Source organism: Erinaceus europaeus, chromosome 4 (assembly GCF_950295315.1).
Source record: "Erinaceus europaeus chromosome 4, mEriEur2.1, whole genome shotgun sequence".
NCBI lineage: Eukaryota > Metazoa > Chordata > Mammalia > Eulipotyphla > Erinaceidae > Erinaceus > Erinaceus europaeus.
The window spans coordinates 59,346,359-59,364,547 of NC_080165.1; the positions used below are offsets into that span (position 1 = coordinate 59,346,359).

At 37.6% G+C, this 18,189-nt stretch overlaps 1 protein-coding gene across 1 annotated transcript in view; it reads left to right on the plus strand.

Annotated features, from left to right (window-relative positions):
* LOC103123583 (mitogen-activated protein kinase 13) overlaps nt 1-18,189 on the plus strand; it is a 106,151-nt gene that overhangs the window by 29,346 nt on the left and 58,616 nt on the right. Inside the window, exons 2-4 of the mRNA XM_060189700.1 lie at nt 2,119-2,248; nt 7,020-7,078; nt 15,946-16,057. Of these exons, the coding sequence (XP_060045683.1) occupies nt 2,119-2,248; nt 7,020-7,078; nt 15,946-16,057 (301 nt within the window). The remainder of the gene's footprint in view (nt 1-2,118; nt 2,249-7,019; nt 7,079-15,945; nt 16,058-18,189) is intronic.

Below are 18,189 nucleotides of genomic sequence, written 5' to 3' on the forward strand. Positions count from 1 at the left end.
GAGCTTTAGACCCACCTTCTCTATCACTCTCTAGCTTTGAGACTGTGGGCAGGCAACTTAGTGTCTCACTGTTCAGCTATATTATGTGTAAATGGAGGGCTGATGGTAATAATGCTCCACCAGGGTGTTGAGGGATTAGCAGTTAACTTCAGATTTCATGTAGTCCACTTAGAACAGTTCCTGATACGCAGTAAGAGGCCCAATAAATGTTACTAAGACTATCATTTTTTTCCTTCTCTCTCTTTTTTTTTTTTTTTACATCTCTGCATGGTTACTACTTTTTGTTCAGTAGTCTCAGCTCAAATGTATTTCCTCAGACAACCCAGCTTCTTCTTCATCTTGTAGCGTTTGCCCTTCTTCCGTAGCCAGTCAACAGCGTCAGGTTGAGCCTGATGTAAAGTTTCGAGCTAAAATAGTGTAACTCTGCTGGCTTTCTATCACTTCACATTCCATAATTCTGTTTTACTTAGAGGCATAGCTTTCATCACTATTTGAAGTTATTTTGTTGTTCTGCTCTTTCCATACCCCACCTCCCCACCCCGTCCTTAGAGGACAGGGATTTGTTGACTTACTCCCTAGTATTTCTTAGCTACTAAAATGTGCCAAATACTTTATAGGTGCTCAAGAATTTTTTTTGACACTTCATTGCTCTGAAAACATGATTACCAAGACCTTTGATCATACAACTTCTACTGGCAAAGTGACAGGAACCCCTAGGTAGAGAAGCTGGAATCCAGCTCCTTGTATAGCAGTATGTTGGCTCATCTAAAGCAGGTGGCTACCTGTTTTTATAAATTTTACTAGGAAGAGTCACATCCATTAAAAACAAAAATTATCTTATTCCCTCAGGCAAGCAGCTCAATACTTGAGTGTAAAACCCCCATGCTTGTGGCCTTGAGTTCAATTCCAGCGCTGCCTATGCTGGATAGGTTCTCTAGCTCTCTTCTTCCTCCTCCTCCTCCTCCTCCACCTCCTCCCCTCCCCCTCCTCCCTTCCCCCCTCCTCCCCTCCCCCCCTCCCTTCCCCCTCCCCCTCCTCCCCTCCTCCCCTCCCCCTCCCCTCCCCCTCTTCCCTCCTCCCCCTCCCCCCTCCTCCCCCTTCTTCTTCTCTGACTCTGGCTCTTAAGTAAGTGGAAAATTATCTGGCTGTTTCTAGCTACAATTACAAGGTTGAGTAGGGTCTTTGTTTTTACTTGTTTTCAGAGCACTGCTTAGCTCTGGTTTATGGTGGCGCAGGAGATTAAATCTGGGACTTCAGAGCCTCCCAGCATGAGAGTCTCTTTGTGTAAACATTATGCTACCTACCCCTGCCCCCCAGGTTGAGTAGTATTAACAGAGACTCCTAATCTCATAAAGCCTCAAATATTTTCCTTTATGGAAAAAATTGCTGACCTCTGATTAAATTAATTAGCCAGTAATAACAATTATTATTTTGCCACTAGTGTTATCACTGGGCCTTAGTGTCTAGACAACTCATTGCTCCCAGCAGCCATATTTTCCTCTTTTTATTTCGTTGTTTTGATAGAGACAGAGAAAAATAGAAGAACGAAGAGGGAAAGACACCTGCAGCATTGTTCCACCATTGTGAAACTCCCTCCTCCCAGCTCTTTCTCCCCTCAAGTGGGGACTGAGGGCTTGACCCCAAGCCCTTGCACATGGTAATCTGTGTTCTACTGGATGAGCTACTACCTGGCCCCTAACTAATTAGTTTGTTGTTGTGGAAGTTTCAGTGCTCAAGGCTAACATTTGCAGATAAAAAGATGGTGAAAGATACCATATTACCAAAACTTCCTCATTTATTGGGGATCAGTCTTGAACCTGGGCTGAGTTTGCATTGCAAAGTAGGGACACTATCCAACTAAGATATTTTGCTGGTCCAAGCTCTGATGTTTATACACAAAGAAAAAAAGACTAGAATGGATCTCCAAGAATAGTGAGGCTAAAGGTCATTTTATGTTTTGTCTTTATACTTTGAAATATTTTGCTGAAGGCACATTTAATTTGGAAGTTTATAATATTAAGTAATATTATAAATATCTTATAAAATAATATTAAGCCTTAAGTACTAACTTTGAAGTATTTAGAGCACTATAATGATGAGTTTCCCCTCTCCCCTTAGTTCTGCTTTTGACACCAAGACTGGACTACGTGTGGCAGTGAAGAAACTATCAAGACCGTTTCAGTCCATTATTCATGCCAAAAGGACCTACAGAGAACTACGGTTACTTAAACATATGAAACATGAAAACGTAAGTTAGTTTGGAAAATTGTGCTTTAACAACTGTGGATAGAAGTAATATGAAAATGCATCGAACTTTAGACTTTGCTTTTCATACTCGGGTATTCATGGCACGTGCATTGTGTCCACTGGCTGCTCAAAACTTTGGAATGAAATTGGTGCATCCTCCTGTAGTTTGGTTTTACTTGAAGTTTTTTTAGTGGGAAAACACTGTAAAATCTGTTTTAAATAAATTTAAAAAAGAATACATTGTGAAATGTACAGAACTTGCAAGAATTTTTTAAGAAAAATACTACAAAGGAATACTGTATTGTTTACTGCCTTGTTTACGTCTAAATTACCAGAGCATGGGTAACCATAACCATTTTTGTTATTAAGAGTTATTTCAGTGGAAAAGTCTCAAGAAGATGCCTTTGTCTCACTGAAAGTTCTACCAAAGATGATGATTATTTTTTGTATAGTTTATTATATAGATTTTCTTTTCCATCTTCAAAAGTTGTTTTCAGATTAAGATATTTTAATAAATGTGACAAAGATGTTGTTTAAGGTGAATATAATTTGTCCCATTTAGAAAAAGTAATTTTATGTACCATTAGGGAAATGAATCCATGTACATGGCACCAATGATGAGTGGCCTCCCCCACCCAATTTTTTCATTTATTTTATTTAGAGAGACACCAAATGTGGAGCTTCTTCTCCTTTGCCACCCATGTGGTGTTGAGGTTTGAATTGGGTCCTTGCACATGGTAAGGTTAGCACTCTATTAAGTGAACTATCTCATAGCTCCAAAACTTTTCTTATTGTATTAATGATATAGTGCCTCTCAGAAAGAATTAGTGGATAAAATTGACTCACAAATCTCAGGTATCTAAACTACAAATGGTTGTAAGAGATGCTGATCAAAAGGCTAGTGTTCTTAAGCCAGGAGTAGCAAACTCAGTGATTATAATTATGGAGTAGGAAAGCAAATGATGTGACTAAAATTCAAAACACTATTCAAAACTGTTGTAGTGTCATAAATACATTGTTGGTGGAAATGTAAGTTTTCAGCACCTTAATGGATGGATGATGTTAAGGTCATTTAAATATTTTTTTTATATTAGTGATTTGATACTAGTTCACAAAATTTTAAGCTTACAGGGTTATAGTTTCACACTGTACCAACCACCAAATGTTTGTGCCCACCCCTGGTAGTATTAAGATCCTTAAATATGTTGATGTCCTCTGGTCCTGTAATTAATTCTGTTCCTTGAAATTTATTCTTTGTAGGAAAATATAAAGATGTGGAAAAAAAGAATACCTATACATACATGTACACACACACACCTTCATGCAAGCACACATATAAACACACACACCTTGCAGTGCGTTGTAAATGTCCAAAGATATGAAATTGGTTAAATTATGGCATACGAATGATAAAGCATATTACTGGAAAATACTTGTGGATGTTTGAATATTTATTATATGTTAAATGGCATGGTAGAAAATAATATGCAAAGTATAACTCAAATTTAATTAATGTACAACAGAAAAATCAAAGCGACTATCTCAAATGTAAGTGATAGTTATCTGATAGATACTTATAGGCAACTCTAGTTTTCTTGTAAAGTTGTTGGAATAAGGATCTGATGGTAACTGTACCTTTTCTTAACTCTATACCTTGTCTTTTGAGAAAATTGCAAAGATGTGAAAACTGTTCTTAAATTTCAAGGCCTTTTTAATTCCCTTTTGAATTCAAGCTATATAATTGAACTTGCTTTTAAAAATGTCTAATATACGACTGCCAGAAAAACAAGTTAGCTATAGAACACAGGGTTTACATGCCTAAAACTCCAAGTTCAATCCCTTGTGCCACATTACCAGACTGCTGCCATTTCTTCATAAACTGCCCCCCCCCCCAGCACCCCACCTCTTTGGGAAGAAAGAATATGTACTACCCTACCACTTGTGAAGTGTCCTTTCTGTACTTGGGGGTTGGGGGCTTATGCCTGGATCCTTGAACTTAGTAATGTGTGCATTCAGCTAGGTATGCCACCATCTACTCCCCCCCCCCCTTCTCTTTCAAGATTTTATTTATTCAAAGAGAGGTTGAAGCAGCACTCTGACATATGTGATGCCAGGGATCAAACTCAGGACCTCATGCTTACAAGTCCAGAATTCTACTATTATGGGCCCCTCCTAGACCTCTCTGGCTTCTTTCTTTCACTCTCTTATAAAACTCTCCATCTCATGTAATTAAAAAAAAAAAGGTTTAAAAAATAAGCATAATATTTGGATGAGTGTAATCATATTCTAATTACAAGTTCCCATAGATTTTGAGTACTAGTGTATCTTCTCACTTTCTCTTTTTTTACTAGAGCACAGCTTAAGCTCTGGTTTATGGTAGTGCAGGGTTTGAACGTGGGATCTCAGATGCTCAAGCATGAGAGTATATTTGCATGAACATTATGTTATCTCCTCTCTCTCTCCCTCTCTCTCGCCTTTAAGTGCTGTAGCAGCAAGTTAGAGAAGCCACAGTCACGGTTAGTTTTTATGAGAGCTATTTAACTTTTGTTTAATAGACATTCTTGGAGGAGTATCAAATGAACTATGTTTCTTTTTGGGGTTCTTATTGCCTAACTTTGTAGTAGTTAGTCGTCTGGGTATTAGATGTATGTAGATAGATTAAACATTGATCTATCAGCCAGAGAAACAATTCAAAGATTATAGGTTACTGAACATTAAGCTGCTCTTCACTTTATCCTTGTATAGAGGTGCTGTCTCCCATTTTTAAATATGCTCATCTGAATATCTGGTAATGTTTAAGAAACATATTTAATTGTTTTCTTTTATAGTTATTTATTTACTTTGGCTAGAGACAAATTGAGAGGGATAGGGGAGATGGAGAGAGATAGCTATAGCAGTACTTCACCATTCATGAAGTCTTCCCCCCTACATATAGAGGCCAGGGCCTTGAACTCCAGTCCTTGTGCACTGTAACATGGGCACTCCCTGCCCCCAGAAAATTATTTTAGTGTTTAGAATACTAATATTCCCACCCGCAGGGCTAAAGCTTTGTGAGTGGTGAAGTAGTGCTGCAAGTGTCTATCTCCCTCTATCTTCCTTCTCTCTCAATTTCTCTTTGTCTCTATAACCAATAAATAAGTAAATAAAATAGACTTTAAAATATTGATAGGGGCGAGCAGTGATGCACTCAGTTGAACACATGTGCAGGAACCCAGGTTTAAGACGTTGGTCCCTACTTGCAAGAAGCTAGCTTCACAATTGGTGAGGCAGTGCTGTACGTGTGTCTCTTCCTCTCCCTCTCAAGTTCCTTCTCCCCTCTCAGTCTTTTTCTGATCTATCAAATTTAAGAAAAATAAAGCATTAAATAAAAGAATGTTGGGAGCTGGGAGATAGCTCACTCAGTAGAACATACTCCCTACTATGCATGAAGTTCTGGGATACAACCTTGCTACAACATGGGACTATCACGAGTGGCACTGGGGGCTCCATCAGTGTTGGAGCAGTGTGATGGTGCTTCTGCTTACACTGTGCCTGCGCCTTACTTTGAAAACTATGATATAGGGGCCAGGTGATGGCACACCTGGTTAAGTGCACACATAGTACGCAAAGGACCCGGGTTCAAGCCCCTGCTCCCCACCTGCAGGGGGAAAGCTTCACGAATGGTGTATCAGAGCTGCAGGTGTTTCTCTGTCTCTCTCTCCTTCTCTATCTCCCCCTCCCCTCTCAATTTCTGTCTCTATCCAATAATAAATAAAAAGAAAAAAATCTTTTATAAAAAGAAAACTATGATATAGAAATTTGGACTTGTGAGGTTATCCAGTGGCATTGCATGTATGAGGCTTGGGGTTCATTCCCTGGTTTACATAAATATAATATCGAGAATATACCGAAAAGTTTTGGAACTTTAAAAATGTCACTTTTGTGACTGAGGGGATTGCTTAGTGGGTAGAATATAGGATTTGTAGGCCTGAGGATCCATGTTTGATCTCCAACAGTGCATATGCCAGAGTGGTACTCTAGTCTCTCTAAAATAACTAAAATAAATCTTATCTTTGAACTTGGAAGCAGTTTATGGAATAATACTTTTAAAAATGCCATCAATGCAAATGTAAAGCAAGAACCCTAAATCTTTGCCTACTGATAAAGTAATAGCTATGAAAGAGAGAGAGAGGAAATGAAATCTTTCTAAAATAAATCTTATCTTTGAACATGGAAGCAATTTATGGAATAATACTTTTAAAAATGCCATCAATGCAAATGTTAGTCAAGAACCCTAAATCTTTACCTACTGATAAAGTAGTAACTATGAAAGAGAGAGAGAGGAGAAGAAATCCCTGGGGCTACACCACTCGTGGCTGACTTTTTCAGATAGACGGGGCAGGGGTGGGGAAGAAACCATAGCACTAAAGCTTCTTTCAATGCGATGAGGACTAAGCTCAAACCTGAGTCTTGTGCACAGCAAAGGAGTACATTGTCCAAGTGAACTATTTTGCTGGCCTGAGATTCGATATTTTTTATTAATAATGGTAATAGCAATAACACAAAGGGATAATAGTGATTAGTAATAATAAAATGATAACAATGAGAAGCCTTGTTAACAAGTAAATAAAAGCATAATTTCCACAGAAAATAAATTGATGTTATTAAGTATATATTTTGCTATGTCATCAAGCTGTAATGACTAGATTTGCAATTCATATTAAAATGATTAAGAGACCTGATGTATAGTAAGTTCAATATTTGCTTACTTTGATTTTTTTGTTTTCTTGAAGGTGATTGGTCTATTGGATGTTTTTACACCTGCAAGGTCTCTGGAAGAATTCAGTGATGTGTGAGTATATTTTGTGTTTGCCATCCTCCGCTAGAATATTAACAACTCATATTTATTCCTGGATGATTTAGTAGTATGCATACTTCAAAAAATTCTTTATTTCTATTATCTAACTTCCAGGGGATTGGATCAGCAATAGAAAATTATTATTATGGGTTATATATGTTAGCATTTTTATTATGTCAGGCTAGTTGCACATGTGAAGACTCAATGGTGAGTCTTTTTTAAAGGTTTTTAAAAATATTTTATTACCTTTTTTGTTCCCCCTTTTTATTATTGTAATTATTGTTGTTGTTATTGATATCTTCGTTGTTGGATAGGGCAGAGAGAAATGGAGAGAACAGGGGGAGAGAAAGACAGACACCTGCAGACCTGCTTCACTGCTTGTGAAGCGACTCCCCTGCAGGTGGGGAGCCAGGGACTCGAACCGGGATCCTTACACCGGTCCTTGTGCTTTGTCAATGGTGAGTCTTTGTTAAGAGTGCTGTGTCAATGAATATAGGGAATTTTACCCATGATTTTGTTATGAAATTATCCATCCTAACTTTTAAGGGGACATCTTTGCATCATTATCATTACATAAAGAATTATAATGGAACCCTGGTTCCATACAGGCTGTTCTCCTTTATCTCACTTGAATGTAAGAAATAATAATAGAACTGTGTGCTGATCCTTAAAGTATTGAGTTTCTCCACTAGAACAAGGGTAGGTTGTATATGTTGAGAAAGTTAATAATGAATAATGACTCATTTTCCTTGTTGTATACCATCTGTTTTTGCCTTAAATTCCCTTTGAAAGTTAGAGCCTTAGATTCTCAGGGACCAGTCATTGGGGACTAGGAAAAATAAGGGGAGGAGAGAAAGTTACCACAAGGATATATTAAGTTGGACTCCACTGTAAACAACTGGACTAAAAACTGCCAGAATTTTCTAAAAGTCTCTCTATAGAATGCATCTCAGATGGGGTACATTTATTCACTGGCTTCCAGCCCCATTGATAAGGTTGAGCAATGGAATTTTAATGCTCTAACATACCCAGAAAGCATATGACAGATTCCAGAAGGTGTTTTTAGACTTACATGAGCACTCTACTCTCTGACTTTGCCAACATTTGAATTACCATACCTCTCTCCAATCCCCAATTCACAAACTTACTCTAAAGAATGAAAAAAAAGGCAGTAAAAAAGCAGTACTTTCTATAGCCCTCCTATATGCCCTAGAATGTGGAGACTTTAAGAGTTTACTGAATGCTACCCAGGAAGGGTATTGAGCATTGCAGTTGTTAAACCCTGCTTGGGAATTCTAACTACTAGACCACCAAGAAGCACAGGTAGGCTCTGCTGAGGAAAGAATTTTGCAGAATGATTTTTTTTTCTGATTAATTAATTTTTATTTTTAAAGATGACATTTTTAGAGCAACTTAATTTTTTATATTTATTTAATTTTCCCTTTTGTTGCCCTTGTTTTTTTTTTTATTGTTGTTATTGATTTCATTGTTAGATAGGACAGAGAGAAGTGGAGAAAGGAGAGGAAGACAGAGGGGGGAAGAGAAAGATAGACACCTGCAGACCTGTTTCACCGCCTGTGGGGTGACTCACCTGCAGGTGGGGAGCTGGGGGCTCAAACCTGGATCCTTACGCTGGTCCTTGCACTTTGTGCCACCTGTGCTTAACTTGCTGCGCTACCACCCTACTCCCTAGAGCAACTTTATATGTACAACAAAATTGAGAAGGAGGTACAGATACTTTCCACAGCTCCCTCCACACATCCTCCAACCCTGTGGTCAGCATCATTCACCAGAATAATTTCTTTTAAAGATGTAGAGAAGGCAGAGAAAGAGAGTAAAAGAGGCCAAGGCACCAAAACTTAATTCAGTGCAAAGGGAACCAGCCTTGAACCTAGGTGGAGCACATAGCAAAGCAGCACACTGTGCAAGTTCTTCATCAAGAATTAACCTACACTGATATATTATAAGATCATCCATAGTTTACCTTCAGATTCACTATTGTACATCTGTGGGTTTGGATAAATGTGTAATGACATTTTAAAATACCTTAGTGTATTTTTATTTTCCTAAGAGTGATAGTTCTTGGTGTTCTTGAATGTGGAAAAAAATGCTAAAGTAATATGTTTTATTAAAAACTTGAGATAGTCTGTGAATCAGTTTTGACTTATAGCTCAGAGTTTTAGGTATAATAAAAATGAATTTAGTGGTCTAGGAGGTCGCGCAGTGGATAAAGCATTGCATTCTCAACCATGAGGTCCCTAGTTCGATCCCCGGCAGCACATGTACCAAAGTGATATCTGGTTCTTTCTCTCTCTCTCATCCTATCTTTCTCATGAATAAATAAATTCTTTTTAAAAAATGAATGAATTTATTTAACAAAGGAATTAATGATTTGCTAGCCTGGCAAATGGTATGTTTTGGCTTAGTTGGGCATTGTGGATTATGAATTTCTTTTTCCTATGTGGACAAGCCTATTTAAGGACTCAAAGTCTTACTATATTATATTAAGTCATGCTAAAGTCTCCTTGAAAGTTGTAGTTGTAGTAGCTTTGCTTCTTTATCTACTTGAAGTTACATTGACTATAAGCAGAACAAATACCATGGCTGCGGGGGCCTGGCGGTAGCACACCAGGTTAAATATACATAGTAGGTAGCCCAAGAACCCATGCAAGGATCCCTGTCTAGCCCCTGGTCCACCATCTGCCAGGGTGGTCACCTCACAAGCGGTGAAACAGGTCTGCAGGTGTCTCTATTTCTAACCTTCTCCATCTTTTCCTCTGCTCTCAATTTCTCTCTGTCCTATACAGTAAAATGGAGGGAAAAAATGCCCTCCAGGAGAAGTGGATTTGTAGTGCAGGCACTGAGCCCTAGCGATAACTCTGGAGGCAAAAAATAAAAAATAACTAAAAAAAAAACCCATATATCATGTCTACTGAGGAGGAATCTGTTTTTTTACTTAAGTCTGGCTAGGTTCTGGCTATATCTTTTATTTCTAGATTTACTGAAATATGATTGATGGGTAATATTGTTAAGATATTGGGTAAATTGGGTTCTGATTATTTATAAACAAGAACTAAGTTCATCTCTCAGAAGTAAGTCTCAGTTCCGTGTATTGAAACAGGCTCAGAATAATCTGAAACACTGGTCTTTTCCCTCTGAAATCACAGGGAAATAAATTCAAAGCACTTTAGTAACTAGTAAACTCTCTCCATTTCTGGTTGACTGAATGACCTTGAGCAAATCACTCAATTTCTATGGATTCTAGTTTGCTTCCCTAAAAAAAAAAAAAAAAAAAGATGAAAATTGGGGTGATAGAATGGTGAGCCTAAAGTTGCCTTTAGGGATATCTTTCTTTGTTTACTTTTTATGGTGTATGTATCACTGAAAAAAACAGTGTTTATCCAGTTATTTCAGTGTTTACCAAAGTGATTTCAAAATTTGAGTAAGAGACCAAACATCACTTAAAATTCAGATCTTGCAATTTTAAGTTCAGAGCCAGATAACATAAATGAGGCATAGTGATATGTGGGATTGATGGTCTCTGTAGTGAAATATGTGTGCTTTCTAAACTTACTCAAATTCACAGTAAAACAAAACAAGCAGTTCAGGAAAAAAACAAACATTGAACTCTGAAGCCTGATGCATTGCATATATCTGAGTGATGCTTTGGTTCTCTTTTTCCTCCTGTCATTAACAAATAAAATCTTTAAAAATACCTTTCTACGGGGGCCAGGCAGTAGTGCAGCGGGTTAAGCAAATGTGGCGCAAGGCGTAAGGACCGGCTCAAGGATCCCAGTTTGAGCCCCCTGCTCCCCACCTGCAGGGGAGTCACTTCACAGGCGGTGAAGCAGTTCTGCAGGTGTCTGTCTTTCTCTCCCTCTCTCTCTGTCTTCCCCTCCTCTCTCCATTTCTGTCTTATCCAACAACAGTGACAACAATAATAATAGCTACAACACCGATAAGCAACTAGTTCAACAAAAGGGAAAAAAATGGCCTCCAGGCGCAGTGGATTCGTAGTGCAGGCACTGATCCCCAGTAATAATCCTGGGAGTAAAAAAAAAACATACCTTTCTTTTTTTTTAAAAAAAAATTATATTTATTTCCCTTTTGTTGCCCTTGTTGTTTTTCATTGTTGTAGTTGTTGTTGTTGATGATGTCTTTGTTAGGACAGAGAGAAATGGAGAGAGGAGGGAAAGACAGAGAGGGGGAGAGAAAGATAGACACCTGCAGACCTGCTTCACTGCCTGTGAAATGACTCCCCTGTAGGTGGGGAGCTGGGGGCTGGAACCGGGATCCTTATGCTGGTCCTTGTGCATTGTACCACGTGTGCTTAACCCACTGTGCTACCGCCCGACTCCCAAAAAAATACCTTTCTGTTGGACATTTGATAGTAGTATATGGTAGAAGTTACGTTTACATGCATGTGCATGTTATAAATATTTCTTACTAATGTCAGTAAAAACTCAAATATTTTAAATAGCCAATATTAGGATCTAGCCCCTAAAATAGACTAAAACTTTGTGCTACTACATAGACAATGAAGTTTTCAGACTCTTGAGTGGGAACTATTTCTTCAAATTTCAAGTAAACTAAATTGTCATAGGATAAGTAGAAAATGGTCTACCTATCATCCCCCCCCATTTTTATTCATTTTGCAACTTCCCACCCACGATCTCTGCACAATTTGTTGATTGATTGATTGATTTTATAGGTACAGAGAAGGAGAGTAAAGAGCATAGCACAATAGCTTCCTTTGGTGCTGTAGGACCAGACTCCAACCTTCGTCACATACATGGCAAAGCAGCAGACTAGCCAAGTGAACAATGCATAGTTCTTAAAGATGTAAATAGATGCGGGTTCATTTTATTCTAACTGTGATTTTATACCTTGCAGAATACCTAAAATAGGATTAGTCAACTGCTGTGGTTTCAGTGAAGTCAGCGGACTGATATTCACACAGCCTAACTTTCCATTTGTTGAAAATGTAAATATATCCTTCCATATCAGTATAAAAGGAACTAAATTACTGAAAGGTTATTTTTTTTTAAAGATTTAATTATTTTCATGAGAGAAAGATAAATCTGATCTGAGCTCTGGTTCTGAGTATTGAAGAACCTGGGACCTCTGAGACCTCAGACATGCAAATTTAGTGTGCAAACTTTCCCGGCTTTGAATAACTATTATGCTGTCCCCTCCAGCCTCTAGATTTATATTTTAATCTCCATTCCATTTTTTAAATATTTGAATATCCATGTAGGATATATTGTGCCATACTAGGCACAATAGTAAATAAGATAAATATGATCCCTGATCACAAAAGTAAGACTTTTAATGGGAGAGAAGAGTAATTTAAGTAAACAAGCAACATGTGACAAATTGTGAAAGAGCCTACATGATTTGTGATTTCTGATCTGTTATAGCACTGTTTCCCATTCTCTGCATTCCAGCAACTCTGGCCAATTTGTTTTTCCTTGAATGCAGACAACTACAATTCTAGTAGTTCAGTTGGTTCCTATTGTTGACCTGGTAAACACTCCCCACATATTCACATGAATGGCTCCTTCAATTTCTTGAACCCTGCTCCAAGCTCTGTTCATCACAAGCTCTTTTTCTCTCACCACCATTGCAGAAATACTACCCCACTGTCACTGTCTACTCCCTACCTTGTAATTTATTCTTAACAAATTTTATCATCATATAATTGTTAGTGTCTGCCTTCTCCCTCCAGTTTATAATCTCTGTTAGAATAGGTATTCCCCACCCCCGACTCTCATGTGTCATTAGTACTTTAAAATTTTCAGATAAAGAAATTGAAAATAAAAAATTGTACATATGGTAGGTCTCTTAGCTTGAAGTCTATTCCTAGTCATATTTTTCTTGATTCAAAGCTATGATTATTATTTGAAAGAGTGTCAGCTTTTCTTATTTAGTAAATACAGTCATTCCTTGCTTAATGACAGGGATATGTTCCAAGAATCGTTAGGTGATTTTGCTACTGAGTGCACATCATAGGGTGTAATTACACAGACTTAGGTGGTATAAGCTACTATACATCTCAGTTATATGGAATAGATAGTACTTGGGGACTACCATGAGATGTGTGGCTTATAACTGACCAATATTAAGTAGCACACAATTGTGCTATCATAGGTTCTGTGTAAGGCATCAAAACTAAAGGCATGTAGTCTCCTTAGTGAGATGAGGCAAATTGAGGGAGCAAGTCAAATTAACAATGTCTAAATAACATATAGGATATTGAGTGATCTCAGAATATGAGAGAAGCTCATAGAGTTATGAAGAGCATATGAGGCATGGACACAATAAACAGTGTTTGGCATGGACTAAGTGCTAATATCTTTGCTTATACAGAGTGTGATATGTTTCTCATAAATTAAGCTGTTTTTATGAAAACAGTTCCAACAGTTAATTACATTTTAGTCCATTCCTTTTTAAAAAAATTTGTTTACTATAGGATAGAGACAGAGAGAAACTGAGAGGAATGGAAGAGACAGAGAAGAAGAGAGACAGACACCTGCAGCACTGCTTCACCACATGTAAAGCTTTCCCCCCTGCAGGTAGGGACTGGGGGCTTGAACCTGGGTCCTTGTGCACAATAATGTGTGCCCTTAACCAGGTACACCACCACCAGGCCCCTGTGGACCATTCTTAAAGCAATATAAGTGTAAAAGTTTGAAAAATATGAAATAGTAAAATCTTACCTTAAGTTTGCATATGTAAGCTTAATCTTAAGAAATTGGCAACTTGGGAGTTGGCCAGTGGGTTAAGTGCACGTGGCAAAAAGCGCGAGGGCCAGCTTAAGGATACTAGTTCGAGCCCCCGGCTCCCCACCTGCAAGGGAGTCACTTCACAGGCGGTGAATCAGGTCTGCAGATGTCTGTCTTTCTCTCCCCCTCTCTGTCTTCCCCTCCTCTCTCCATTTCTCTCTGTCCTATTTAACAACGATGACATCAGTAACAACAACAATGAAAAACAAGGGCAACAAAAGGGAAAATAAATAAATAAATATTTTTTAAAAAAAGAAAGAAAGAAATTGGGAACTTAGCATAAAAACCCACAACTTGATCAGTCCAATCGAACAGGGAACTTAATGACCCAGAACAAAAACATACTCAGAACCAACGAGGTGGCTCAGTGGTAGAGTGTATGCCTTGATCCATAGTACCACATAATCTCTCTCACAGAATATAAAATAATTGAATAAAAACTTTATGCAACTTCTCTTCTAAATAGGAAGTTATATAGTATGCAGTGTATAAAAAGAAGTTTAGCTATTTCAATATATGTGTTATATTAATAACAAATATAAATTTACCAGACTGGTTCCTTTCCCTTCAATTTTTTTTTTTTTTTACTGTAAAATCAAACCAGCAATCTCTACTGCTCCACTTGTAGACATCATTACTCAATTTCAAGAATCACCAGTACTGTACATAAAACCAAATTTAAAAAATCTTGGGGCCAGATGGTGGCACATCTAGTTGAGTGCACATGTTACAGTGCACAAGGACCCAGGTGCAAGCCCCCAGTTCCCACCTGAAGGAGGAAAGCTTTGTAAGTGGTGAAGCAGTGTTGCAGGTGTCTCTCTGTCTCTGTCTCTCTCTCTCTCTGTTACCCCCTTCCCTTTTAATTTTTGGCTGTCTCAAGCCAATAAATAAAGATAATTAAAAAATAAATCTTTAAAAATAACTTAACTTCTTTAGTATTGATCTGTTACATTTGTTTGTTTGTTTTTGTTCCCATAGTTGTGCGATACAGTAATATGAGTGGGTAAAAGCATTGTATCTAGAATATCCGTGGTGAACCAGTTGGACCTGAATATAATCACTCCCTAACCTTACCACATTAAGACAGGATTAATAAGCAGTACCACACCTGTGTGGAGAAGTTCTGGAATGCCTCATCCTGCTTCCAGATAAAAGGCGTTCCTCCTTCCTTTCAAGTAAACGCTGAGCAGCCTGGGAGGTGGTGCAGTGACTAGAGCATTGAAGCTAAGAGCATGAGGTCCTGAGTTTGACACCAGCGTACACCCCCAGCAGCGCATGTATCGATTGATGCTCTGGTTTTCTCTCTCAGCACTTTCTCTTTTGTGCTAATAAATAAGTCCTTTAAAAAAGTAATTATAAGAATACTGTCTACAAACAATATTCTAAAATAGAAGTATCTTTAAATTTGAAAACTATATTTCTCTTCAGGAAAAGAATTTTTTTTAAATCAGTTTCCAAATTTAAAGATACTCCTATTTTAGAACTCAAAACTTGGAAGGTCTATGATAAGTTGAAAATGTGATGGTGGAAATACAGAATACTTTATTATGGCCATACATTTAGTTATACGATATGTTTCTTTTTAAATTTAAAAAATTTTAATACTGTATTTTTCTGTGCAATAATAACATTTTAAAGAAAACTGATACTAGCATATGTCATTCTAGTTCTATGCACTATTCTTTTGTTTCCTTTCCCCTATCCCTTTCCAAAACCTAAGGAGAGGATTCATTAAGTAGGATCAAGTATAAAAATTTGTATAATAATTGATGGCAGGTGGCAATTAAAATGGTGGTGTTGCAAATGAACCTTTCATCAGTACTTACTAGGCTTTTTGCTGTTGCTGTCACTTTTGAGCGACACAGTGCCATGGCAGCACACCAGACTTTCATGCATGAAGTTCAAAGGCCCCAGGCTCAATCCCCAACACTACCATAAGACAGAACTGAGTAGTCTTCTGGTCTCTATCTCTGTTTCTCTGTGGCACTCATTAAGATAAAACCTTGTTAAAGTTTTAATGGCCATAAGAGCTTTCTTAATGGCTCTAAATTATTGTGTAACTCTATTAATTTCTAGGTATCTGGTGACTCATCTCATGGGGGCAGACCTGAACAACATTGTCAAATGTCAGAAGCTTACTGATGACCACGTTCAGTTCCTCATCTACCAAATTCTCCGAGGTCTCAAGGTATAGACAGTGTTAATAGTTTAAGAATTGAATTCTCCTCCTCTACTTTCCATTTAAGTTTTAAGGAAAAACAAGCAAGTCTTTCTCATGGGAAATTTCAAAAACATTTAGATTAGTAACATGTACATTCATAATGTAATGAGTTCCTGTGTTACTTAGGGCACAGTTACCTATATGTGGCCAATATTGCTTCTTTTATATTTCCTGTGTCTTACATTATTTTTTTTATTATTTTTAATTTATTTCTTTATTGGGGAATTAATGTTTTACATTCAACAGTAAATACAATAGTTTGTACATGCATAACATTCCCCAGATTCCCATTTAACAATACAACCCCCACTATGTCATTTATCATCCTTCATGGACCTGTATTCTCCCCACCCACCCACCCCCACCCCAGAGTCTTTTACTTTGGTGCAATATGCCAATTACATTTCAGGTTCTACTTGCGTTTTCGTTTCTGATCTTGTTTTTCAACTTCTGCCTGAGAGTGAGATCATCCCATATTCATCCTTCTGTTTCTGACTTATTTCACTCAACATAATTTTTTCAAAGTCCCTCCAAGATCGGCTGAAAACGATGAAGTCACCATTTTTATAGCTGAGTAGTATTCCGTTGTGTATATATACCACACCTTGCTCAGCCACTCATCTGTTGTTGGACACCTGGGTTGCTTCCAGGTTTTGGCTATTACAAATTGTGCTGCTAAGAACATATGTGTACACAGATCTTTTTGGATGGCTGTGTTGGGTTCCTTAGGCTATATCCCCAGGAGAGGAATTGCAGGATCATAGGGTAGGTCCATTTCTAGCCTTCTGAGAGTTCTCCAGACTGTTCTCCACAGAGGTTGGACCAATTTGCATTCCCACCAGCAGTGTAGGAGGGTTCCTTTGACCCCACACCCTCTCCAGCATTTGCTGCTGTTACCTTTTCTGATGTATGACATTCTCACAGGAGTGAAGTAATATCTCATTGTTGTCTTGATTTGCATTTCTCTGACAATCAGAGACTTGGAGCATTTTTTCATGTGTTTCTCGGCCTTTTGGATCTCTTCTGTGGTGAATATTCTGTCCAAGTCCTCCCTCCTTTTTTGGATGGGATTATTTGTTGTCTTGTTGTTGAGTCTGGCAAGCTCTTTCTATATGTTGGTTATTAAACTCTTATCTGATGTATGACATGTAAAGATCTTCTCCCATTCTGTGAGGGGTCTCTTGGTTTGGGTAGTGGTTTCTTTTGCTGTGAAGAAGCTTTTTAATTTGATGTAGTCCCATAGGTTTATACTTGCCTTAGTCTTCTTTGTAATTGGATTCGTTTCATTGAAGATGTCTTTAAAATTTATGCGGAAAAGAGTTCTGCCAATATTTTCCTCTAAGCATCTGATAGTTTCTGGTCTAACATCCAAGTCCTTGATCCACTTGGAATTTACTTTTGTATTTGGTGAAATACTGTAGTTCAGTTTCATTCTTCTGCATGTTTCAACCCATTGTTTCCAACACCATTTGTTGAAGAGACTCTGCTTTCCCCATTTAATAGTCTGGACACCTTTGTCAAAGATTAGATGACCATAGGTGTGGGGCCTGTCTTAGATTATTTTAAGACAAGTCTATACATCATATCATTCTATCTATAGATGCTACAGTATGTATATCTCAGAATTAAGGACTCTTAAATTATTATATCTTGACAGTAATAATGATTCCTTAATAGAATCTATTATGGTTAGTTTTTTTAAAAAAAAATCCTTAGGGAAGTTGGTTTACTTCTTGTTGGAGCAAATAAACAGGTTTTTTTTTTTTTTTTTTTTTAATTTAATCGCCATTGATGTTTAGCAGCTTTGAGGCCTTATTGATCTCCATAGCATTAACCAGAAAGTAGGTTGAAGTCTCTATTTTATTAATACTTTTGTATTATGAGTAAAGTCAGTTACCATAAATATATAGACTACTGATGATTACTTGCTCTAATTTGTAGTTTCACTGTTAACACTAGCAGTTGTTGCTGAGTCATGAAAAAAATCCTTCAAATATGCCATGTCATATGATGATGGGAGATTGGAGATAATTTTTTCTTCTGACTGCCTTTTTTTTTCTTTTGCAGTATATACATTCAGCAGATATAATTCACAGGGT